Genomic DNA, 26,967 nt, shown 5'->3' with positions numbered 1-26,967 from the left:
CAGGGCACAGGAAAACATTCCTTCAAAACCCCAAAGCTGTGACTAGCACAGCCCACAGCTGCCTAGCTAAGGGAAGGTGGCTGTGAGACCAAGACTCCAAATCCCATGAGACCTCAAGCCTGGGGTGGCTGGAAATCTCACAGGACCTTTTTGCTCTCCCATCATAAAACCCTTGCTGGGCTCCGAGCCCTGAAAGGTTAACTGAAGCCTTGCTCCTAAGAGACAGAACATGCACCTTTGTCATTGGCAAGTGCTTGGTTCTCACCTAGGCACATGGCCTACCGCTCTAAAGCTTCTCTTCGGGTAGGTGCATGTGAACCATACTTCAAGTATGTGCTGCTGTGCCCGTTGTATGGGGTGGCGGAAGATTTGGCACAGTCTGGAAAAAAGTTTAGGCTTTTGCATGACCCCGTTCAGAGGGAACGTTTGACTACACTGCAGCTCTGCCCAAAGTGTATGTACAGTAGTAACTGTCCAGAGTTCCAGCAGTGTTTCCACAGGGGTTGACCAGACCCAGCCTTTCCATCCCCTCCCACGCACGCAGAACCACCAAGGCAGCATGTTATTGTAGTAATGACTTTATTTCCAAATTCACTTTTACAGCAACAATCAGTGTAAACCAGTTGTTAAAACACACACTACACTATGGACAGTCACAAACGGGAAGCTAAGCTAGGATGATCATACAGAGATTAAGCCCTCCTACCCCCTCCCCCCAAAATTAAAAAGGGAATCACAGGATTGCGAATACCAGAATTGTCGTTTTGCCACTTCAAATTCCTGGAAGGAGCATTTTTTGGAGTTCAGAAATACGGTTCTATAGTGCCAGTTTTAACCCTTTTCAGACCAAAGGAACAAGTACATCAACGGACCGTCCCTTAGCAGTAAATCTCAGGCCCTGGCTTAAGGCCCAGGTAGGTGACATCTATAAAATGACGGTGTTCTATGGGCTGGGAGGTCAGGCTTGGGCTCTTGGGGAATGGAGGGTTAGGGTGGGAACTGGGACTAGCTACTTTTCTAGAAGAGGAGTGTCTGGGTACTGCAAAGGAAGGCTGGGACCCAGCTGGCGAGGGTAAAGACAGCTGCCAGCAGAGTGGGGGGCTGGAAAGGGCAGGGAGAGAAGCTCTAGACAGCAATGACTGCAGGATTCTGACAGGACCAAGTTGAAACATCTGGGAAGGGGGTTGAGTCTGCAGATTTCTGTAAGCTCACAACAAATGACATTCAGGCCGGGTTCATAAAAACCTAAAACCCCCCATTCCTAAACTCCAGCTATTTACATTCTAAAATAACTGGGTGCTGCCTGGGCCAGGGGACTGCAGCGAGCCACAGTCATTTTGGCCACACTGTACTCCGTGAAATTTGGCTAAGGAGAGTTTGAGATTCACGGCACTGCAGGTGCCCAGTCTTCAGTAGCAGCAGAAAAGAGTTAAAATGGTTCTCCCAGTTGCTCATTTACATAGGACAGAAATCTCCTAGGGTTCCTATCATCCCACAATGATACAAAGATAATCACAGACTTTACAGGGTCTTACAATCATAGAGTCCAGTTAAGTGGAACTATTGACAGTGACTGCAGGCTGTCGTGTGACTCTTGCCATCCTCAGCAAGCATTAGGGCTGCGTCTCCACCGCGTGACCAGGGCGACCGCTGTGGAAAGAAGTGCGAGCCAATCGGCTGACTTGCTTGCCCTAACTCCCCAGCTAGCATCTCCCTTTCAAAGCTGGGCCAGTGCCACAGGCAACCTCCACCTGCCGCCTCTTGGTTCCTGAAGGACTGATGGGAATGAGCACCGGAGTGCTGCACCCGAGAGAAACCAGACCAGCTCAGGGGCTAGAAACTCCAACCTCCTTTGCCCAGCAGCCAGCGGGAATGCAGTTAAACCCCCCCTGGGAGCTGCCTTAAGATTAGCTCATACACCAGAACCAAGACTCCTGTCGCCGTTGTTTCGGTACAAGAGCAGCAGGCTGCTCCGTTCGGGCTGGGCCAAATCCTGCTGCTACCGCGGGTTGGCTTGATGCTGGTAGAGGGCAGGCTAAGGAGGAGGAGGTTTTAGAGGCTAACTCAGGGCAGTTTCTGCTCATCATACAGGCGGTAAGGTTGCAACAAGCACGGCTACTGGCATACACTCTAGCCAGCACTAGCCCTGTGCCTCTCAAACAGAGCGCCCGATTGCAACAGCCCAGATCGAAGGGGCGGTTGCTGGCACCTTGCAGTTCACACGGGGCTACTCCCACTGGCAAAGGGCTGTTTGATGCAGGTCTACCCAGTAAAATAGCAGGCACCCGACCAGGGCCGGGCTGGTTGAAGTCCTGCCCCCGAGCACGGCAGTGGGCCTACACAGGCACCTTGCTGGGTACACGGGGGAACCGGGCCAGTGCATCCCCAGCTCCCTAATACTGACTTTTTAATGCCCTCTCCTCCTCGCAATTAGCGTCACCTAATGCACAGGTAGCCCCGCCCTCGAGGCAGGCAATGGGGGAAGGAAAGGCGGCTCCGGAGCACTTCTCAGAGCAGGTGCAGCAGTATCTAGGGGAAGGGCTGGCAAGCGGCAGCCAAGGCCAGTGACCTCATGCTTGTTCTGACTAGGTTGCCCTAGCAACAAAAGCAGCAAGAGACATATTGTCTTGTTTTAACCTTCATTTGCACTCAGGGTTGTGTAAACCAGTGGCTAAAACAAAGGGTTAGAATGGTGCAAACCCAAAGCATCGAACGCTTGAGTTCAGGGCGGCAGCGCCCAGCTCTTTGAAGGGCAGTTTTCCTTTAAGGACCGAGCTTCTGGGCCAGGCGCTGTGGCCACGGGAGAAGAGGAGCGGGTGCAAAGGTGGCAGCAGGGCCATTAGCAGCTCACCTACTGTTCCGTAATTGACACTTGAAAGCCCCAAGAAGTCACCCAACTTCCTGGCATTTTCTTTTCCAATTACAATTCCTAATTCAGCCTCTCGCAAGGGAAGACGCCCCCCTGGTATCAACGAGGCAGCTCAAGTTCCTGGGACTCCATTTAATCCAGAGCTAGAATTCAGGCAGCTGGGGTGTGATTGTGGCCCTCTGACGCACAGCCCCCAAGCCAGGTGCATGGACATGACGTCCCAGACCCTCGCCCCCCATGTCTAGAGTGGCTCTCTTGGGGAGGTCAGAGGCGAGGGCATGAGTGGTCGGGTAAGCTAGCACAGACCTCAGAGAAGCTGGGCCTGTCTTCTGCACAGGGTGTTAACGGTGGAGCCGCAGGACATGACTAACACACCACTTCCAAACATTAAAGCTTCTTACGCCCCTGGCGAGTCAGCCATGTGACCATGGGGGCTGTGATCAAAGACCATTAGTCAATGGCACAGAAGTGAGCCTTGTTCCCAGTCTCACGGCAGACACTGCACAGGGTGGGACCGAGCAGCTGGAGTTTCAGAACAAGGAACAGAGCTGCCCTCTGGTTCTCCCACCCACGGGTCAATGGATAACGGAGGAAATGGTGCTCCTGTGAAATCAAAGGTTTTACTGGTTTGACCCCCAGGCTCCCCAAATTCTAATCCCAGCTCAATGATTCAGTGACGCTTTGGGCCAATCGCTCCTCCCAGCCTGCCTCCCTTTCCCCATCTGCAAAGGAGGGCAGTACAGGCGTGTCAGGGACTGCAAATGCTTGTGTGATTCGAAAATCCACTGACCAGCCTGCTGGAGATCACCGGGAGGCGTTCAGGGGGTGGAACAAGAGGAGATCCGCTCTGCCTCTTTTTCAAAGTTTAACGTCCATTAAAATGCTGCCAGGATCTATAGCACCCATGGGTTCAATTGTGATCCAGAGAAAAGTGACCAGCAGGCCTGCAGAACTCCTATCGCCACTACCGGTCCCCTCAGGTGCTAACAGCAGCACTTGGCCTTGGGGAAGGGTTTCCTGGGCAGTGGCTATGGAATAACCTATAGGAAGCCGGGGCAGACTCATCACCTGGGGCATCTAATGAAGATTGGAAAAAGGCTCAGAGGACACCTCGTACGGCCCAGTCCTGCACAGGACGAAGGGTTGGGCTCAGTGACAACCTCCACTTATCTAGCAGGACAATTTCACCAGCGCAGCAGTGCGATGAACTTCCAGTCTTCTCTCTCGTCTGCAGGCCAAATTCCCAGAAAACACACACAGCTCATGGGGGCCAGACCCCTCCAGCTTCTGGAAACACATTTCCCATCATACCGGGTCAATGCTGACCCAGTTCAGTTCTACTGCATTTGTCTCTGGCCTTAGCCAGATTTGCTCTCACCCTTTGCTGATTAAACAGACAACAGCGAGAGTCGCTTTGGCTGAATTCTAGCACAGTACTGAGCACAGGGGGCAGTTCGAAACCTACCTACTGAATTTTACAACACATGCTTTTTATAGAACAATCATCACCCTGGTGATTTCCAAGCATATACAGACAAATCCCACTATACAACACGAGGGTATGCCAAAGAAAACATCCTAGACTCATCTACTCAACAGCTCCAGCATAAAATGCACCACTCCGACAAAACTAGGGCAGCGGGGATACCCTTCAAGACCATCCCTTTGCTAGTCCCTAGTGTCATCATTACCACCGCATGGAGCCAGCGTTTGGAGCTTAAAAGATGCAGGGGCCACCTGGGGGCATAAGGGGGAGGGAGGGATTTATGGGCAGGCAGTTGGGTTTGAGAAGAGGGAAGCCCATTTTCTATCTTCAGACACATCTTATCTCCTGGACGTAAAGATTTTCTTCCAAAATTGCTTGGTGAAATAGTGATGCTATTTCCATCTGTCCCTGGCTCTGTCACCCTCTATCCACTGCTCCGACCAAAGAAACGTGCCTTCAGTCTAGGCATTGTTACGCTAACAAGATGGAGAATTCAAATCCCGCAGCTCTTAGCTGTCCCACATGTGTCTAACTCAAGCGTCTCCCTTTTCTACTGGAAGATAGCACAGAACCCAGAAGTCCTCTATTCATTCAGCTCAGATCAGGGCAAGAGAACTTTCCCTTTGCAGCTTCTCAGAAACTGACACACAAGTTGAGAAATCTGTGGCCAGCCTCAGAGTATTCAAGCCCACATCAACCAGTCAGACAGACACAGACAGGCATGGCCTTAGCCTCATACCATGTGCGGAACAGAAAGGCTACAGGTACTGAGGGAGGGAAACAAATTCCAGCCATCCCCCCCATCCTCACACTAGTCCTTAGGCATTCAGATGGGTCAGCACTCTGCTGTTTCTTACAACAGGTCGCCCAACCCACTCACCCAGTGTTTAGTTGCCTTGCCGAGGGACCGCGCTCCAGGGTTGCCTGCACTCCAGACCACACAGTGCACACGCTGGCAGGCGTGGGAGTGGGATAGGAGGAAGAGGGCAGTGAACTGGATACGGGCCCAAGGCCATCAAATTAAGTAGGGTAAGAGGCCTCAGCCCAGGAGAAGAGCAGTGGTGGGAGCAGGTCTTGCCCCTAGAAGCCCGGGTTAAAGGCTGAAATCCTTTTGTAAGAGAAACAGCCTGGGAGAAAAAAGTCGCCAGTTGTTGTCATTAATACGAGTTAAAAGAAGGAGCCCTGAAACCACGTTAGTCAAACCAGAGAGCAGGCGAGATCCTTGCCTAGACAAAGGAACCAGCTCTGGGAACAGCGAGTTTGCCATGGCTACTAGTACTACCCCCTTCGGGACGTGCCATTCGCTCCGAGTGGAGGGAAGCTGTGGGCTCCCAGGACTTGAAAGTCAGTTTTGCTGGGTATAAGGAAGAAGGCTGGTGCCCTTTAATTAGAGAAGAGACAGTCGGATCCCGGGCCCCAGCCTGTGACCTGGAATCCAGGTAGCTACGGGGCCAAATTCCAGGGGAGAAAAGAGGTGTTTCTGTCACATCCCTCCCCAAGAAGTCCCTGGGGAAGGTGGGTGGCCTCCCATACTGTCTCTGGGTTTCTACATAGTATTAACTAGTCTGAGATTTTCATCAGACACACAAGCGGGCAAGGTAACAGCTTTACTGGACCCGCTTCCGGCGGTGGGAGAGAGACGTTTTCCAGCTACATGGAGCTCTTCCGCGGGTGCTCGCAGTTACTCAGCTGGGACACCAAGCACTTTCCCAGACCAGAGGGAAGAGCTGTGCGTAGCTCGAAAGCTCGTCTCTCTCACCAACCAACGCTGGTCCAGTAAACGCTATTACCTCACCCATCCTGGTGTCTCATATCCTGGGAACAACACTGCATACGTGAGATTTCCAAGGTGAGTGCAGTGCCCCGTGCTCCCCAGCAGGGGGTGGGCGGGTGGGTGCTGGAAAGCAACCGGGGATGTTGTCAGAGGTGGGGAGGTGCCGGTATCTTTGGCGGGCTGGGGATCAGTCTGACTGAGATGGGAACAGGCTTGTACCTTGAAGTTAATTTTAAGCAGCACCAACCTCTCCAGAAACCAAACTCCCTTTTGGGGGGGGGGGCGGTTATCAGGTTCCTTTCCACTGGGCTAAGATCGCCTGGGGAAGATGAGGGTTTATATCTAATGCTGTTACTGATTTTGAAGTCCTGGAGCCAGAGCTGAAGGGACAGTAAAAGTAGGTTAAATCGTTACCCATTTGGGGGGCAGGGGGGAGGGGGGGGAGTAGTTGTAAAAGGAACAGAGGAAGAAGGCCAGATTGATTTTTCTTTTCTTCTCTTCTCTCCGCCCACGGCCAGGCAATCACAAGCCCTGCTTGGCCAGGGAAGCAGACACTTCGTCAGCTAGCGTGGCCAGCTGGGGGGAGTCCACCATGTTGATACTGCCGGTGGAGGAGACGTTGCTAAGGCGACGGGGGGAGGCATCTCCGGAGACGGTGGGGGACTTGTAGATGATTTCGGCTCCGTGGTCAGTCTTGGCTTTGGCATTCTCGCGGAAGGTCAGCTTGTGAGACTCGATCTGCACAAAGAAAAGGCGCAGGGTGAGCCCCGACATGAGGGGGGGCGGGGGGGAGTGTCAATCAAGCCCTCGTGAGAGGCTTTGGTGAATGGTGAGTTAACGCTCTGTCCCCACCGGCCATCCCCAGGGGTGTGGCGAGGAGGAAGCGGGTGAAAGGAGGACGAGCACAGCACCTTCTGTTCCATGTTCAGCCCCATGACAGGGAGTGGGGGTGAAGCCTGAAGGAACCATTTGCCAATAACGGCCCAATGCCCTCAGGCAGATGGACCGCTAGCGGCAAAGGGTGCCTGCAGGAAAACCAGGGCAGAACCTGGCCTCACTTCAGGGGAGCAGTGACTTTCTCAAACCCCGGCCTAGCAGGGCAAAAAGGGGAGTCCCCTTGGCCGAACGCCGAGGAGGGGGCCAGAGACAACTGATCGGCAGTACAGGGACTAATGCTTTTGGCTTTTCATCTCTGCAGACCTGCTCTTATTCACCGCGTTCAGGTGACAGCAAAGTGAGCTCGGGGCTGGGGAGGGGGCAGCCTGACCCCAAGTACCCCTTTGGGAGGCTTTGTCTTGGGGCTAGCAGCAGGGGCTGCAGCAAGTTAAGGTGAATAGGCAAAACTCAAAGGGGGAGGAAGGACCAGAACAGGGGGTCGGGACCCCTCAGGTTATAACATGGGGGGTCGCGAGCTGTCAGCCTCCACCCCAAACCGCGCTTTGCCTCCAGCCTTTATAATGGTGTTAAATATATAAAAAAGTGTTTTTAATTTATAAGGGGGGTCGCACTCAGAGACTTGCTGCGTGAAAGGGGTCACCAGTACCAAAGTTTGAGAACCCCTGGACCAGAACATCACGGGGTGCTGCCCGCCAGCCCTACGGCACATTGGCTGCAGTTTGGCGGGTGGATCGGGGGGGACTAGCAGGGGCCCGCGACATATTGGCACAGCTGTGCAGGGGACGCTGTAAAAAGAACCTGCCCCCACCCAGTGTTCAGTGACTTTCGCTGGCTACATTACATGACTGTCACCCTCACTCACACACAATCCGGCTGAGCATTTACGGACAGGTTCCGGCACCGTGCCCCAGGCCAGCGTTAGCCAACCCCCCCTCTCTTGTGGACGCACATGCTCTATGGTGGAAGCTGACGAGTGGCTACTTACTGGCATCGCCATCTGGCTGCAAGTCTGGGAGCGGGCTCTCCTCGGGGATGGCGGGCTCAGTGAGCAATGCCTGAGGCCCTGCGCTTTGGGACACACCATTTTGTGCACCGCGCTCATCGTCCTTGCCCTTCTCTCTCTACAGGTGGAGAAATCAGTGGGGCGCAAAAGGCCGTCAGCAACAAAATGAACTGAATTAAAACCGACAGCAAAGAAATGGGAAGGGAGGAACAGGTCTGCAAAACGCATCGAAGGAGAGAGGGAAAATTCACTGAGCCCATAGAGAGAGAAAGAACGACAGGGCCAGGAGGTGTGGAGCTAGGCGGGAAAAGGAAAATCCGATTTGCTGTGAGAAAGGAGATGCCCAGAGAGACTATCCAAAGCAGATTCATAGGGAGAAATGCAATTGGAGCCACAGGTGTAACAGCAGCACCAATGCCTGGTCTGCACTGCAAAGTTTTACCGCACCTGAACACAGCTGTCAAGAATCAGCATCCTGAGGTCCTACAACATCCCGCAGTCTCTAAGGGGATGTCTACTCTGCAACCAGAGAAGTGACTGCTCACATACCAGGCTAGCTGGATTCTAGCTGGAACAGTGAAGATGTGACACATGGGCCCACAAGGCGAGGACGTACCCAGGAGTCCAGCTAGCATTTGGGTATTCCTACCCGTGCTGCCATCAGACCATGTACGCATGCAGTGTAGACACACTCGCACTCACCAAACAAATGTAGACTATTTGGGGGAGTATTTAGGCTGTCTGGATGTCTCGCACCGTAACTTCGGAGAGTCACTCCTGTGGGGAGGACCTCTGGGACGGAAGCAGCTTCATTTTCCAAATGTCCATTTTCCCACCTCTCATGGCCAAGTACCACTTAAAACATAGTTGATGTTCCCATCCTCTCCTAGCCTAACAGCCACGAAGGCGAGAAACCGTCACACGAAGCAGCGGGCACCTGAATTGCTCTAGCCAAGGCCCATACTGGCAGTTGGCCAGGGCCATGTCTAATTTCTCTAAAATGGAACCAACGGCAGCTATCCCTTGAATGGAGATGCAGGTCCCGCTCGATCCTGGTCCAAGCAGCTCCTCCCTGGATTAAGGGGGCACATTGCATATTGGGATTTGGCAGCCAGCAGCTCTGGGTTAAAGGGTGAGAACGGCCACTGGACACCAGAGGGACTCTGTAGGCTACGCCGAGCCTGTACAGCGCATGTTACCCCCTTTGGTCTTTTGGGGGTAGATCGAACACTGCAAACAAACCAACAAAATTCCTGCAGCATTGAGTCTCCGAGCTCGGCTCAACTAACTCAGGCTTGTGGTACGGGGCTAAAAATAGCAGCGTCGATATTCCCGCTCGGGCTGGAGCCCGGGCTCGGGAACCCAGCCAGGGGGAAGGGTCTCAGAGCCCGGAATCCACCCGAGTGGGAATGTCTCCATTGCTATTTGGAACCCTGCGGCGCGAGCGCAAGTCAGCTGACCCGAGCTCGGAGACTCGCTGCCGAGGTTTGTTTTCTGCACTGTAGATGTACCCAGAGCTAGATGTATGTATCCAGAAGGTGTGAATTTCAGTATCGTGATCACATGACTGACTGAGGCCTGTGGCTAAATGACAATACTGCAATACACAACCACGTGGGATTAGAGAAGCCATGTAATTGTGTTGTCCATTTGCAGCTTTTGAATATCGCGTGTCCAAATAAAGCCCCGCTCCAAAGGGCAAAAGCTTCTAACTGTGGCTCAGTGACTGTACAAGGAGATCAAAAGAAATGAAAAGATGCTCGAGCTGAACAAGGAAGAGAGCGGCACAGGACAGCTCGCTGTGTAAGGGCAGTGAGAGAAGGGGAAGGAAGCCAAGTAATTCCTCCGTCAGAGAAGCTAGTGCATTTGCTGGAAGAGGCTGACAGCTAGAAAGCTTTTCAAGACATTTACAAAATGCATCCAAAACCCAAGTGCTGGAACACAGAGGTGACTGAACAGAACCTTCCCATCTCGTCAAGTTTTTGATAAAAATGCTGAACAATCTTCCCCCTACTCCTACTGCAGAGAAATCGAATACTTTGTCCCACTGTCCCCAAAGGTGACTAATGAATCCACAAAACATCACCCCCAACCCAGCATCCTTGCCTGGGTCCTGCCCAATTCATCCACCCAGTTGTGCTGTATTCGGTGTCTCATTTCAGATGCTGGTGCCATTCACTTTGCTGTGAGAACATTTCAAGTACTATCATCCAAGTCTTCAGCCATAGGCTGTGTTTAAAAACAGGACTTGAATTTTTATCTAATAAACAAAGAGCGAATTATGAAGCATCTTCAATGTATATTTGTTTTAATGAACAATTTTTTGCAGGTCTTAAAGAAAAAGGGTATCTGTGTATACACAGATCCAGATCCTTTAAAAATGCCATTTGTTATTACTGGCTATTCATGAGGTTTGATCATGATTCAACTGACTAAATCTCACTGTTCGATATGCAGCCACATGGGAGTGTGCACACACCAACGCATCACCCCTCGCGGGGAACCGGTAAAGGCAGAGCAGGGCATTCAGCACTAAGAAAATCGACACAGACAGTCCAAGCAAGTTCTCAATTCGTGTCTAAACAACGAAAATAAAAATAAATGTATAAATAAATAAAATTATAAATAAAAATAATGTATTTGCAGCAGTCACACAATGTGCTAACAGCAAAAATATTTTTTTTACACGGAACACGTTTTACAGAGCTTGTTGGCAGTGTCACACCCCGATTCGGCAGAGCACTATGCACGTGCTTAACTTTAAGCAGGAGTCGTCTCAAAACCTTTGACAGAACTAGCGCGTGCTTAAAGATAAGGCTGTACATAAGCACTTTGCCTAGTCAAGAGTTTAACTGTTCAAATCACCCCACCCCAAGTGTTAAATATTTATTCTTACCAGATTTCCTTGTGTTCTTTTAATTTAGTTTTAAATTATTACACACACACACACACACACACACACACACACACACACACACTTTCAGATGTCAAATACTGCGGCAGCCCTGTAGCCAAGCTGTTCAGCCCATGCTGGGAGACTGACGTTTGAGGCCACAAGAAAATATCTTCTCTCTGAAATGTCAACAAACTTGCTCTTTTCTAATTAAAGTCACGTCTTTAATAGGCTGCTTCCCTGAAATGCCAGCTTCCCAGTCCAACAGTCTGCTTCATACTTTGCAGCTGAGGCTGAAAAAACCAAGTAAGATGCAAATCCAACTATAAGCTGTAACATCTTACAATAGGGAAGCCCGGGGCATATGCCCATTCAATTACACTGACATTTAGGGAACAGAAAAACTAGGAGATCAAATAAAAAGAAATCACTGGATCATATTGTTTTGTTTTGACAAACACCCGTCAGAGATGGTCTAGACTAGATAATACTTAGTCCTGTCATGAGTGCAGGGGACTGGACTAGATGATCGCTTGAGGTCCCTTCCAGTCCTACGATTCTATATTCATGTAATATATATAATTAAATGTCTTGTTTATATTAAAATGCCTATTGGCTAAAGAACTGTGAATACAAACGCAACCCACTCCACCCCACCCTGGTAGTGAAGGCCCCAAGAGCTCAAAATGCCCCAAATACTTAGATCTGTCTTAGTCTACAAACCGGGGCTGAGCACAGAGTGTGCGAGTAATGTGTAGCTTGTTATCACAGACGCTAATAATAGTATGGGTAGGCGTGGGACTTTTAAAAGCATGCGGGAGAAGAACGTCTATTGAGAGGAAGTTTCAGCCACACATGTTAGGCCGAGTTGGACTGTAGCTTGCAAGTTACCACTCACAGTTGCATTAAAGCCACACACCTCTCACGGTTTCCTCCTGATCATCCCCAAAAGGAAGTGATTGGCCAACTGTCAATTTCTGCTACGCGGTGAACATCTCGCTGTGGCAAAATGAACGCCCTGGTATTTATCTGCACAGCGCGAGAGTGATCATTTGTGTCCCACTTTCCCTGCAGGGCTGCGTTTCCCTGAGCTCGGCAGGCAGCTCTGCCGACACGCGCTGTTGCCATGCTGACAGGTCACCGGCATGAAACCGAACCCGTTACTCAGAGGCACGAATGAGTCAGACGGATGGACGGATCAGGCCCCAACACATGCTTCAGCCCTGCTGAAGTCCAGCTGACTTTAAAGTTAAGCCTGTGCTTGTATCGGAGCCTGAAACTTCCAGCGGGTGACGAGTTACACCTTTTGAAAAGCAACCTCCAAGTGGACCACAGCAGCACAGTTCCACTCAGACGTGACTGATTTCAGCTGCAGTGCAACCCTCTTTCCCCAAAATGTTGTTGTGGCTTCAAGAACGGGGATAATCAGGAGGAGCTGTGGCAGAGAACACATCCAGCATTCAGAGAAGAGGAAGCTTGTATGAAACAGGAATTGGATAAACCCGGTTGTAGCTGCTGTGTCCAGACACTGATCGGTGGTTGCCCCATACTCACTCCGACACATACACAGAGCGCATGCCCACCTGAGAGAGGACAGCACGAACGTCCGGTACAGTACAGCTTTTTACCTTTTTATTCCCTCCTCCAGGGACATGGGTGATGTTATCTAATGACCCAATTTTCGACTGCACCTTCTCTTTGAAGTCCAGTTTCTCCGATTTCACCTCCACCTGGCCACCACCTGGAAGAGAAAGAGTGGGGCTAAGTGTTGCCAGAGAATGAAACCCAGGTTTCTGGAGTCAAGCATCTATTGTGCACTCTGTCTAACAGCAGTCACATCTGGGCGCCGAGATGTGCTGATGGATGGGGGATGAGCAGAATAATGATTGTTAAATGGTACCCACACTGGCCATTCTGAGTTTCTCTTCCTCAGCTAGGGTGACCAGAAGTCCTGATTTTACAGGGACAGTCCATACATTTGGGGCTTTGTCTTAGGGCACCTATTATTCGCACCCCATATCGATTTTTCACACTTTCTATCTGGTCCCTGTATCGTCAGCCAGCCCCACCTCTCTGCTCTTTATCGCTCTCACTTGGCATGGCACGTCTAAAATCGAGGTGACAAGCTCTTCAGAGAAAGTGCTGGAAATCTCAGGCACTAAAAAGTCAGACAATACCTGGTTTATGATGAATGTTGCCCAAGGAACCACATTTGGATGTCACATGGCTCAGGTCTACAGGCTTGTAAACAATTTGCACCTGTTCGTATCAAAAAGAAAAAGGGAAAGGACACCCCATTTTAGCATCACCGAGGATAAAAAAGGCACAGAATACACTGGGACCTGATTTGGATTTGAGACAAAGTGGAGTTAAACCCCCGTAAGATTAATACACTAGCAGTTACAGAAGAACTTGCCACCAGAAACTGTGAAATCATTAAAGCCCATGTGTAGCGGCCTTTCTAAAATCAACGTGTTCAGCATGCACAAGGTTATCATCCGTTCTCCACAGAAGGGGAAAAGCAAAGGCAGTTTAAAGTGCTTACGTGAGAGGAAAGAAGTGGAATGTTGTTTAATTAAGTTTCATATTCAGATCATCCAAAAAAAGATAAACTAAAGAGAAATTTAAAACAAATAAATACCTTTTCTGAAGTAAAACTTAAAGTTTATGTCCACAAAAACTGAAAGAACAGAAATGATCAATGTGCATAGAATAAGTGACTGAAATATGTGTTTCTGAAAAAATGTTGTAATGGAATTAAAGTTTTTCTTTAAAAAACACGAGTCGCAAAGCGATAATTTTTAATACACAAAACCACATTATACCATATTACTTACAATGTATTTAAAATTTTTAGCATGTCTGAATGTGTACATCTCATCATTTCACTTAAACGGTGCCATTTAAACCAACAAGTTCAAAGATTTCTCATCACATGACACTGAGCGCCTAGAATTTTTTTTTTTTTTTTTTTTTGGACATGCGGGTAACAGCCTTTGGAAACATTTAAACTGGTTAAACAAGACAGTAGTTTTGCAATACACACAACAGGGACAGTTAAAGTAAATCTGGGTTTGTAGTTATAAGAAAGAACACACTGAACAATCTGATGACAGATCATATTCTAGAAAGGCCTGGGATACATACAAACAAACACACACACCAGTAACAACATGAGCAGAAAACAGAAGGGAAAAAACATCCCCATATCCCTGAGAGTTACTTTAAAAGACAAATATCTGATAATAATACCATAGTGATAACAGGCCTTCCTTTATTTTGATATGGTTCTTGCATGTAGACACCAGAGCACACATTCTACATGCAAGGGAGAGTGAAATTGGAGAACGAGAATCTAGAGTTTGGCGTCACAGAGGAGGGAGCTGGGAATGGAGACAGACACTGGGAAATTGCTCTTGCAGTCCACACAAGAGGCAAGAAAAGGATGACTCAAAGAACCCGAGCAGCCGCTGCTCTCTGTATCCCCAGCTCCCCCACACATTCCAGGAAGTCTTCAACACCTTTCATTTAAATTAAGGAGGCACCAATAAAAGAATACAAGCTCGAATCAAACGTATTCGAGCTCTAGGGCCTACAGCGCCTTCCATCTTCAAAGCAGTTTACAAATAATAAATAGAAATTCTCTGCCCTTCTCTCCAACCCTTTTACAGACATTAATCAACTAACCCTCACGATCCCCCTGGAGGCAGAGAAAAGCCAAACCTATTTCAGAGAGGATACAGAGGCAAAAAGCAAGCAGCCGGAGGGGATCCATGCCAGAGCCCAGATTAGATCTCAGGCGTACCTGGCTCCCAGTTCAATGCTCAGACCACCCCTCACCTAATGAATCTCTCTGGTGGAGCAGAAAAAGGAGGTCCCACTGGATTATCAGATGACACCGTAGAGTGTCTGTGCCCAATGGTTACAAAAAAAAAAAAAAAAGATGAATGTTGCTATAGCAACAGCTCATTTCCCATTAACTAACTGAGTTCTTACTGGCAAGAAACATGAATTCAATTGCCCATACTAGAGTGGATCAGTGGCAAGAGCAGAGACTGCTGGCCTCTCACAAAGTACACACAGCAGCACCATGTAAACTAGGGAAAAATCAGACAGGGTGGGGCCCTGTGCGGAGAAAGCCCCCCACCCCCGAGGCCAGGTCCTTCTGCCAGCCCAGCCCCTGGGGGAGGGAAGGGAGCCACAGAGAGGAGAAAACAAAAGGAAGTCAATTGGTTTGAAAAGGTCTGAGGCTGCTGATAAGCATAAGTAGGGTCCTACAAAATTCACAGCCATGAAAAATGCAACACGGACCGTGAAATCTGGTCTCCCCCCGTGAAATCTAGTTATTTGTGTGCTTTTAACCCTGTACTATACAGATTTCACGGGAGAGACCAGCGGTTTTCAAATTGGGGGTCCTGACCCAAAAGGGAGTTGCAGGGAAGTCGCACGGTTATTTTAGGGGGGTCATGGTATTACCACCCTTATCTCTGTGCTGCCTTTCGAGCTGGCTGGCTGGAGAGCAGCAGCTGGTGGCTGGGCGCCCAGCTCTGAAGGCAGCGTAGAAGCCAGCAGCAGCGTGGAAATAAGGGTGGCGATACCCTACCATGTCACCCTGACGTCTGCGCTGCTGCCTTCAGAGCGGGGCGGCCGGAGAGTGGCAGCTGTGGACTGAGGACCCAGGTCTGCAGGCAGCAGCGCAGAAGTAAGGGTGCCAATACCCTACCAGGCCATCCTTACTTCTGCGCTGCTGCTGGTCACGGCTCTGACCTCAGAGCTGGGCTCCCGGCCAGCAGCCGCTGCTCTCCAGCTGCCCAGCTCTGAAGGCAGCGCCACCACCACCAGCAGCAGAGCAGTAAGGGTAGCCCCCCCTACAATAACCTGTGACCTCCCCACAACTCCCTTTTGGGTCAGGACCCCTACAGTTACAACACCGTGACGTTTCAGACTTAAATACCCAAAATCATGGAATTTATGATGTTTTTTAAATCCCAGGACTGTGAAATTGACCTAAATGGACCATGAATTTGGTAGATCACTAAGCATAAGACAGCTCCCATATGCTGGTCAGAAACAGCACTGTGTACACCCATCTCTGAGACGGGGCTGCTGTTGACTATTTCTGTGACAGTCTTTCCCTTGGCCCTGTCACATTCTCTCCTGGCCTTATTCCCCTGGAGCCACATTGCGCCCTCAGAGACATGGTGTAAGTCCATTAAGTTACTCCAGATTTTCAGCAGTGTAACTGGGAGCTCAATCTGGCCACGTGTGTTCAAACGGGAAGAAAGAAACCGGATTTAAATTTATAGACAATAGTGCCCAAAGCATTATCACACCGGCAGCCTGCCTCCAACTGCAGTGTGAGGACACAGCTGATCACCTACAGATTTAATGGCGAGTGAACTCACTCAACGCGCAGTTTTTGTTCCTCTTTCCTGGACCATACGAGTACAGGTAAAACGTTTGGGCTGGGTGTGTATTTGCAAACTGTATGTAACTCTGAGTGGGCCCGTACCAAGCTGCTAGTGTCACTATAAGGGTGCCCCCCCCCCCCATTTAAGCTAACAGCTTAAGTTGGAGAATATCAGCGAGTCCAGCAATACTCTGATCAGTCCTCTCAGACCACTGCCTAAGACATGCCGGAGACGCTGTCATTAACAAGTACATGCATGATCTTTAAAAGGACCCTGGCACCCATGTATCATCCCCTGCCTGAGACTGAACGTAGCTCTCGGGCAGTGACTGGGTCTTTCACGTGTTTTATAGGGTGTTGCAACTGTAGATGGCACTTTACAGAACTTGGGGACCTCAGTTTGCCCGCGCTTCCTAAGCTACCGTCCATAGCAACAACTGGCACATGGACTGCGTTAGTATCCACCTAATCTTCTGTCTGGTACAGTCATTCCATTCTGCAGACAATGGAAGGTAGCTAGAAACCTCTGGCTTAACAGGATATTTTCCTAGGGAACACTGTTTCTTCTTGAAGGATTGTCAATTAAATCAGTTCACACGATGCATGTACAGGACTGGATAGAGTTTAATCTAACCAGGTCTTCCATGTTAATGGGTTAATTTATTGCGCATCACCAATAGCTACCCGAACGCCGAAGATAGCATGGGCGGTTTAGTGTACACAATCACGCCACTGTTAAGAAGGTTTGTTATAGTGCACGAACGTGTGAAAGTACTCACACTGCCTCCTCCTGGGCTGTGTTTGATATTATCCTTTGAGCCACACCTGGATTGAACGTTGCTAAGATCCAGCTTCTTATTCATTATCTGCACCTTCGACAGCCAGAAAAGAGCATGAGTGACACCACCACCATTCCAAGATCAACTCTGTGTTAAACCACCCAAACGTGGTTTGGGTTAAACAACGCACAGCAACACCCGGTACAGAGAGCAGTGCCAATGGGCTGGTTCGATGCTGCTTTGTCTACTCAAGTTATTGGTTATACAGAGGCCAGCAGAGGTGAGCAGCGCCTGGTTAGAGCGCAGATAAAAATTGCTTGTCTCCAGCATGGGTAGCCCCAGTTTACAAGCTAGAAAAACATGCAAAAAACCAGCCGTCCAAGTTTCCTTCAGCCCATTCAGAGGGAATTATGCCAAGCAGTAAGTGGGTCGGCAAGTGCTCTGGAATTCCAAGTGAGGAAAATGAAAACTCGGCTGGCTCTGCATACATTCCCCAGCTCTAATCTGGTGGGGTTAGAGGAGAGATGAGCCTGAAGCCACCCCCCAGCCGCCCTGATCCAAACACCGCCAGATTGGAGAAGCTGCGGCATAGCGGACTCGCTTTCACTCAGAGCCGAGTGACTGAGAACAGAAGGGGCAGAGACAGCCAGCTAAGAAGAGCACAAACCAGAAATATGGAAATACGGTCAAACCCCACACACGGGTTCAGAGGGATTCAAACATCTGAGCCAGAAAGAGCTATAAAGGAATGGAGACCAAAGTCTTTGCACTTTATAAGGTCTTAAATGCTAGATAAAATGGGCAGCACAGCTCCACTAAAGGATTTGCCTCTTTGCTTCTGTATTTCATATCTACAGCTATACACTGTTTCTAAATACATATGTACACAAACTAGAAATCTCCCGGTGACTCACATACTGTTATGCTCAGAGGGCCTGGCCTGTCACTAACTGAGACCTACCTACAGACAGATTTAGTGCCAGTATAACCATTTTAATTTGGGATGTGAGTTTTTATAGCTATGGTTATACCGGTCCAGCCCCTGGTGTGGACACAGTTATACTGGGATAAAGGCACCTTATGTCACCACAGTTTATTCCCCTCCGCATAAGAAGGTCAAACTAGATGATCCAACGGTATTTTCTGGCTTTGAAATCTATGAATCTATAAGCACCTTTATACCGGTATAACTGCATCCACACTAGAGGAGGAGTTCTGCTTTCAGTATGCCTGTACGACTTTGCGTGCAGACAAGCCCTAAGTTTACTTTATGAGAAAATTATTGTTTAGCAACATAACCATGCTAAGAGCAGAAGAAATCCCCACTTCACTAACTCCACTGCCTGGGCGAGAGTTACAAAGCCACACAAACGCAGGTGGACTGCGTTCTCTGTTCCTTGGTCACGCGGCAGATGCACACTTCAGCAAAGCTTCTGGCCTGCTGTAGCCGGTTATTGCTGTTACCAGAGCTCCTTTCTACATTTCATTTTTAAAAGGCTGATGATGGGGATGTAGAAACTGGGGGCTGATGAAGTCTCCCATGGGAATCTTTTTTTAGCCTTCGCATGCTTAGTCATTCTGCAAATCTGGAAACAAATCAGTTTGGATGGGTTTTAAAACAACAGCAGGTCATTACGTGACGCTGCAACAGTGCACTTGCACAGACAGTGCAACGAACACGGAACATGTCTGACACAACCAATTCAATTCGATGTTGCTGTCTCTCCCTTGACATTTGTTTTTCCTTAACCTTCTGCTGTCTGCCTTTCCTCCAAGTGCACTGGGCTGTTATCCATTAACATTCCATTGAAATCAAGGGCTGAAGGGAAATACCTGGAACATTTAGCAGTCAATAAACACCTTATCCACTTCTGACTCCCAGCTCTGGGCTCCATCCACTAGACCATGCTGCCTTTCAAAAGCTCAAACTTCTTCAATTTGTTCCTGACACTGTAGCTCCGTTTATCCTACTCAGGGTATCATAAAAGCCAAGTATACTTAATAGCAGTAAGACCCCAAAAGGAACACACCCATTTCCCCCACACATAGCGGAAACCATCTTGAAGTTCAGCTGTTCTTATTCTTATTGTAAAAAAGGAAACAGAAGTTCATTTGTTAGGATGATGGTGGAGGGTTAGATAACTGACTTCAAGGAGGAAATGGCTTATTAAAACAAGCATAGAGTTTAATCCATTTACTATCAATTGACTTTTCACTTTTGAAACCACTGGATTATTGCAATTTTGAAGTCCGCCAGTTCCAGTTTATTGCGTGTCCTAATGCAGACGGTTGGCATGCGGCTGTTCATGCCAGAAGCCAGCGGGAAAGGTTTGTACGGTTGGAAGAACGGGGAAACTGCTCTAGTGTGGCGCATCAACTCTGCTCTGAATGGTTGGTATCAATGGTATCGTCAAGGAGGGCTGCAATTTTAGATGGCATGACAAAAGCCACTTAATACATTGTAATAAAAAAGCAGAACGTGACCATTTAATTGATAATTGCCAGCTACAGCAAAGAATGCTCCTTTTAAAAAAATACTACCTAAAATACTGCAAAAAGCCACTCTGGTAACATACCAATGTCATATCTAAATGCTGATGTCACACATTTACCCCGTCACTCAGCAAATCTCCTAGATGGTCACACAAAATGGCTCCCAACCGCTGAGGACAGTACACGAGGTACATGGCACTCCATCCTTCAGAGAAATGCAATTGGATCTACTGTCTGTTAGACACGGAGCAAGTCTGGTTTTGGCCAGCAGTGCCCTCCAGTGTGCATTCACCCCTCGGCAGTGGGGAGAAGGGATAGCTCAGTGGTTTGAGCATTGGCCTGCTAAACCCAGGGTTGAAAGTTCAATCCTTGAGGGGGCCATTTAGGGATCTGGGGCAAAAATCTGTCTGGGGATTGGTCCTGATTTGAGCAGGGTGTTGGACTAGATGACCTCCTGAGGGCAGGGTGTTGGACTAGATGACCTCCTGAGGTCCCTTCCAACCCTGATAATCTATGATTCTTGACTGCCCTATGTTGATGAGGTGTACAGTGGTGTCTAGTCCCTCAATCATCTGCCTAGGACGGATCAGTACCCCAATCCAACAGGCTGAGAGCAATGGGAAGAAATCTAAGTACACGGGAGGGAGGTGGCCTGGAATTCGAGTGAAAACAAGACCCCTCAGAAGACGACAAACTCCTTTGCCAACTAGTTCCTAAAGACAATTCTATCTGAGGGTCAACGATTGTTTTCTGTTTTCAACAGGTTACTTAAAAGAACCATTTTTAGTTTGCCTGCCAGCCCAGACTGAATACATCCCTTCCCCCTGCACACCTACACAGCACCCATCGTTGTGGGGTTCTTCTTCTAAACTGGATACAGCGAGGTCCATAAAAGGAACCATGCAGCTGGGAAGGATCATCATCTTTGTTTTAATTACTTGTATTTCCATCAACTACTTCGCTTGGACATTTACGCTAGCGCTCCCTCCCACTGCTCCCCTTCACTGTTCCATCCTCAGCTGTTTTACCGCTCCAGACACAAGTCTAAACTCTGCCCTCTGATGCACACCCAGCTCCCCCTGAGCCCTCGTTGCCAAGGCGGCCAATGGCATATTGGGCTGTGTTAGTAGGAGCATTGCTAGCAGATCGAGGGAAGTGATTATTCCCCTCTAGTCGGCACTGGTGAGGCCACACCTGGAGTATTGCGTCCAGTTTTGGTCCCCCCACTACAGAAGGGATATGGACAAATTGGAGAGTCCAGCAAAGGGCAACGAAAATGATTAGGAGGCTGGGGCACATGACTTACGAGGAGAGGTTGAGGGAACTGGGGTTATTTAGTCTGCAAAAGAGAAGAGTGAGGGGGGATTTGATAGCAGCCTTCAACTACCTGAAGGGGGGTTCCAAAGAGGATGGAGCTTGGCTGTTCTTGGTGGTGGCAGATGACAGAACAAGAAGCAATGGTCTCAAGTTGCAGTGGGGGAGGTCTAGGTTGGATACTAGGAAACTATTTCACTAAGAGGGTGGTGAAGCACTGGAATGGGTTCCCTAGGGAGGTGGTAGAATCTCCATCCTTAGAGGTTTTTAAGGCCCGACTTAACAAAGCCCTGGCTGGGATGATTTAGCTGGGGATTGGTCCTGCTTTGAGCAGGGAGTTGGACTAGATACCTCCTGAGGTCTCTTCCAACCTAATATTCTATGATTCTGTGGTGGAAGCGAGGTGCAACGGTTGAAGGTGGAATTTGGCCCTGGGGTTGGAGGCTTATGAAGTAGTTTATGTCATGCGGGAGGTTGGCACGATGGTGGAAGGGGATACTGAGAATACAGTCTGGAGAGACCTCAAGGGAACCTCTAGCTGATGTAATGCTCCCATAGTCCATGTGTCCCTGGCAACTGCAAAACCCCATAAAAGTGAACGCACCAGAAAGCGTCCACAAGCATTAAAAACAGGTATTACCCATTATTCGATAGCATCTTCGCTTCCCCTGGTCCCTAAAGGAAAGGGCAGCAGAACCTTCAGAATGAGACAAGATAGTAGGAAGCTATTTTCATGCACATGACTGGAGAGAAAGTCACATAAGACTTGATTCCGAGCTTGTGAGCCTTCCCTTCCCAGATCAGACGGTAACCTGGGTGCTCCAGAGACAAATTGCTTGATCAATATATTGAGTGAGAAAAGTGCCTAAGGGTAACAGCTACCCAGCCCGCAGCAGCGAGCCTCCCAACCCGGCTAGCAGGGCTCGCGCTAGTGCTCTAAGCTGTCTGTGCAGAGAGCGCTTTGAGGCTGCGGCTTGGACTGGAGTCCAGGCTCCGCAGCCCACGCCCCCTCCCTTGGCTCACTAAGCCAGGCCAGCAATTTCAGCATAACCACCCAATTCCCTTGATGAGATTCTAAGCTAGATCCTGGCTGGAATTTAGGCAAGCGACTGTCCTCCACTGCTGCTGCTTCAACGTGAGAGGCCGCAAGCGGCTCTTCTATTATAAATCAAGAGAGAGCCCTCCACTGTCAGCAAAAACTCCATGCAATATCTGCCCGACATCCACATGGAAAACAGATTTAGGGTTTACCTTTCCACCTCCTGGCTGGTGCTTCAGGTTTTCAGTGGAACCAATCTTGGACCTGACGTTTTTCAGATCAGGCATGGGGGCAGTAGACGTCTGCAGGCGGCTCTTGGCAGAAGCAGGGGATTTCGGTGGCGTGCGAACCACTGCCACCTTCTTGGGCTCCCTGTTCGGGGGAGTTGGCAGGGAGGGCGTGCGGGAACGGCTACCGGGGGTCCCAGGTGAGCCAGGGCTGCTGTAACCACTTCTGTCTCCAGACTTCGCGGGCTCACCTGAAATTCGCAGACACACATGTAACAGCAGGGTGGAGGCACGGGTTAATTGCAAAGTGCTGCCAACATTTATTGAATGGATCAACCTGCTATTCGACATGCGGCACGCCCACGGAGTCAACATTCACAAGTTGCTCCGATTGTTACTTACCAGCTAGGGGATGACTAGTACTGACCATCCCCCTATGAGGTCACAGTGTGGGGAGGATCTTGATTTACAAGGGGAGGGGCTAGCTAGAAACAAACACCAGTGAATCGAGGCGACGGAGTAACGATTCTGCAGAGGAGAATCCTGAAGCAAGGGACAGGCACAGTGCGGGGGATCAGAGGGATTGGGAAGGAAGTTACATAAAACTGCACTTTTATCTAAGGATTTCGAGGCACTTTACAAGCATTTAGTTAATAATAATACCTACCTCTTCTGTACACCATTCCATCAGCAGATCTCAAAGCATATTAAAAAGGAGGTCAACATCACTGTGACCTTTTATGTAACTTCCTTCCCAATCCCCATCTGTAAAATGGGGAAACTGAGGCACAGAGCAGGGGGGCAGCTTGCCCATGGCCACCCTGCCCACGGCCACCCAGCATGAACGACAGAGGCAGGAATTATAGAATGGTTGTTTGGAGCTTTACGTCCGAGCTCACCCACACTCAAAACCCAACCAGCGTTCTCAGGCAATATCCACCGTGGTTCTTACCAACATCTATATGGAATGAAACCCAGGTAACCTCACACCTAATTTGCCTCTTGAACTAACCAGGACACAGACTCTCTTTCTCAATCTCACTCACTCAGGACCAGTGTGGGAGCTGGGAGAGAATAAAACTTTTTGTTGACTTGCTCCAGTGCTGGGTACCTGCATTTCTGCCATTTCAATTAAACAGTGAATGAGAGCACGGTCCCAACACACAAAATGAAGCTGGTTTTCTGAACCTAGATCATGAAAAACTAGCTTTGTACAGGGCTGTGAAATGAACCGCTCAGTGCCTGAGAAGCTACAAACAAAAATATTCAGATGCAATTTTTGTAATTTAAAAATATGAAAAAGGAAAACACTGACATTGCAAAATATTTTTAAAACAGCTCGGGCAGCCGAGATCGAAGGGGGGGGGGAATCCTTACATTTTACCTTTCTCAGATTTTGCTGCTGGGGTAGGCGGCTTTCTCTGCTCCTTCCTGCCAGCTGAAAGAAAGTTAAAGAAACTTACGTAAAATCAATTACGTACAAACGTTAACAAAAGGTTTTAGCAGTGTCTGGATAAACAGAAGAACTATTCACCAGGACACACCATTTTAAAGGTAATTTGTGACCTCTGGAGCAGAAAGCATCCCCAGAAATCATCAAGAGCACTGGCTTAGTCCCCCCATCACTGTTAGGAGAATGTATCCTAAATAAAAATGATTTACAAAGTTTCCTCTATCCCCAAATATAGCCTCTTTCGAGGAATGAATGACTGGCCTTTTGAAAGATCTCTCAATAAATAAAATAGAAAAACTAACTGGAGTAAAAAATGGAGCAGCTTAAGTCTTCCAAATCAGAGCAGAGCGCATCCAATGAATTATACTCCCAGAGGGATCTAACCAGAGGATAAAGGAGGCGCAGTTGTCATCCTAAACCAAGCCGATTATATGAAGGAAGCAGACAGACCAGTAACCAACCAGGCTTATTACACAAAAACTATTCATAGCCCAATACACACAAAACTGTGATGGATGTTACACAAATCAGCGCTACCACATCCACACTCCTTAATCTATCTAACCCTAGTGAATGAACCCTAGGGGCTGTTCTATAGTACAAAGTACAGGAAGACCCACCCTACCTAGCTGTACCCATATAAAAGGATCCTCCTCTCACTGAACGGGACGTCTATAGGCAGAACACCACACTGTTCGAGAGCGAGATGAAATACAAGATTTAGCCGTCCCCATTTTGCTCCTGCTCAATCTCCCAGTACGCTAGAGGCAACGTAGGTTCTCTCACGCCAGCAGCATTCCAGATACTGGGGGATTTCACCACAGGGAACATCCCTACAGAAAATTCACTCTCCACCCTCTGCCAGATTGACAGGCCGGATTTCCCACCTTCTTTCTCCAGCTCTTATGGAGTCTTGGCTGGACACTGCAGCACCCAAGAGAGTAGTTTCAGATGGATCATTTTTCCCAGACAAGGGAAATCACCTATTACTTTTAGGCTTCGTCAGGGCTGCACTATTCACGCCCTCAGACCCATGAAGAAAAAGCACGGTCCATCTAACGCTCATCTTTCCGCACCTCCCGTCTCCCCACGGGACTGGACCCCTGACACTGCAGAGTAGCTCGGGAAGGAGCATTTTGCTCCTGCAGCAGGGGAAAGGGGGCTGAGTGCAGACAAGCTGCTTGGTGACACAGTATGCTCAAAAATAGATGTGCACACGAAGTCTGACCCAGTCGGTGATTTTAGGGAGGGGCAATCCCAGTGCCTTCTGGAAAGAGGAGATTCCTGCCTCAAACGCGCTGAATGCCCATTGGGGATTTTGCTGAATGCAGCACACACTCCATCCTACCAGCATTGGGAGGCGTCTTGGGGGCCGTGGGCGTTTTTGCCGGGATCCGGGTAGCGTTGGCTGGGCTTTTTTGAGTCTGTGTGGCAGACCTGGGAGCGGCCATCTTCATTCCGCTTTTCATCTCCGGACCCTGGAGGCGGAATCGGGAACAAACGTTTACCATGTGGTTTGCAGTCCCATGAGAAAAAAAACCAACCAACCGCCCAGCGAAGGGACATTCTCAAGATTTTTACTCTCTTCACTCAGATAGCAGAGAGCTTGCAAAACGCTCCTCAGCTCCTGCCACCACCATCCCAGGACTCTGCCACGAGGTATGGAGGGTAGGATGAGCAACTTCCAGTGAGACCTCCACGTGTACAGCCATTTTAGTTGTATATGAGTCACCCCCCCCTTTGCATGCTGCCCCATGATGATGTGCCGGCTGCACCAGCCCCAGTGACTGGAAGCCCTGAGGTAGCACCTACACTGACAGGGAAGCACATGGCTGCATGCCACCTTCCCATGCAAGTTGTTCACTTCAGTGACGCAGTGCCATGAAATGCTTTGCTACCCGTTCCAATTAGCAGGGCTGGCCGAAAAGCAAGTCCATGTCCTTCACCTGTTCCTAAAACTCTTGCCTCCCCAATTAACAAAAGCTTCCTTTCCTCATTTCTGATCAATTGTGGTTTATGTTCATTCAACAGCCCTTTTAGGGTGCTAAAAAGTTTATGAAAAGTTAACCCTGCTGAGTTAATTCAGACATAAAGGGTTGTTCAGGCTGGTCACTGGTGTTTAAAAAGTCAAAAGCAGAATAAAATATCCTCTTCCCCATTTCCTCTGCAGTTTATTGTTTAACAACCCCTTTAATCCTGTAGAGCAGCTTCCTAAATCGGATTCAAAACCATTTACTCCCTGTCTGACGCAGGACTGGGCACGAAAACTTCCATTAAAAGTGTGAAAAAGAAAGCTAACGTGCTTTTGGTCAGAGGTCAAATTTCAATGTTGTCACTGTTTGTTTGTTTCTCTATCCGGGAGAGAGTGCTAAGCATTATTTCTAACTGTGACATTTTCATTTTTAAAAAATGTACACCAGCCCTGAAGCAATGCATGCCTGCATGCCAGAGATCAGAACTGGCCAGCTTCAAATTCTTGAGCACTGAAGCTCATCCTATTATTCAAGATATACGATTTCTATTCTCCCCCCTTCCTTCAGGTTCTAACAAGTTATATGAATGGAAACTCTAAAAGTCTCTCATATATATATATATATATATATATATATTTTTTTTTTAATGGGGGGGAGGGATAGCTCAGTGGTTTGAGCATTACCCTGCTAAACCCAGGTTGTGAGTTCAATCCTTGAGGGGGCCATTTTGGGAACTGGGTAAAAATCTGTCTGGGATTGGTCCTGCTTTGAGTAGGGGTTGGACTAGATGATCTCCTGAGGTCCCTTCCAACCCTGATAGTCTATGATTCTAATGATACACAGCCCTGTTAGAGGGTTGTGTTTTCTGCATAATTTTGTAGCACGGAAGGCCTGACTCCAATATATGAGATATATACAAGACTATGTCCATGCACCCATAAATACCAACACAATGTTGTTGCAATGTGAAAGAAGTCAACGCCTCATTGAAATACAAGACAAAACCCTTCTGCACACGGGGGAGAGGTTTTAAAAAACAGCATTAAAATGAATGCAAACTAAGGGACCCTCCCAGCAGATCAGAGAGATGTGACTGCTCTGTACAACACTGAATTATAAAATCTCCACAAGAACTACTCCAAACGCCACTCCCGAAGCAAGGACCGTAAAGGATTTCCTGGTAACACGGCTACTTAGCTGTGGGGGTTTTTTAAACAAACACGGTAAACACCAGGTGCTCCAGCCACCCCATAAACAAGCTAGAATGGTTGTCTGGCCATTCCTGACTGAAGCGATTCACAGTCTCGGTTGGGAGAATTTTCAGTCCGATTTACCTCCTCCGTTACGTAACATGGAG

At 48.8% G+C, this 26,967-nt stretch overlaps 1 protein-coding gene across 35 annotated transcripts in view; it reads right to left on the bottom strand.

Annotated features, from left to right (window-relative positions):
- Positions 1-562: 562 nt before the first annotated feature.
- MAPT (microtubule associated protein tau) overlaps positions 563-26,967 on the bottom strand; it is a 106,055-nt gene continuing 79,650 nt past the window's right edge. For 21 of the 35 annotated variants that reach the window (XM_065577400.1, XM_008162627.3, XM_065577397.1 and 18 more), the window contains 7 exons: positions 24,986-25,115; positions 23,569-23,622; positions 22,170-22,435; positions 17,112-17,204; positions 13,100-13,181; positions 12,551-12,663; positions 563-6,867 (listed from right to left, as the gene is read on the bottom strand). In XM_065577400.1, coding sequence (XP_065433472.1) covers positions 6,652-6,867; positions 12,551-12,663; positions 13,100-13,181; positions 17,112-17,204; positions 22,170-22,435; positions 23,569-23,622; positions 24,986-25,115 — 954 coding nt within the window. In that variant the 3' untranslated portion in view covers positions 563-6,651. Of the gene's footprint in view, positions 6,868-8,011; positions 8,148-8,960; positions 10,608-12,550; positions 12,664-13,099; positions 13,603-17,111; positions 17,205-18,687; positions 20,056-20,086; positions 22,436-23,568; positions 23,623-24,985; positions 25,116-26,967 lie in introns of those variants that run through there. The other 14 variants (XM_065577409.1, XM_065577407.1, XM_065577402.1 and 11 more) reach the window with 9 other exon arrangements.

This window comes from Chrysemys picta, chromosome 24 (assembly GCF_011386835.1).
Source record: "Chrysemys picta bellii isolate R12L10 chromosome 24, ASM1138683v2, whole genome shotgun sequence".
Classification (NCBI taxonomy): Eukaryota; Metazoa; Chordata; order Testudines; family Emydidae; genus Chrysemys; species Chrysemys picta.
This window is presented reverse-complemented; position numbering and strand designations above follow the sequence as displayed.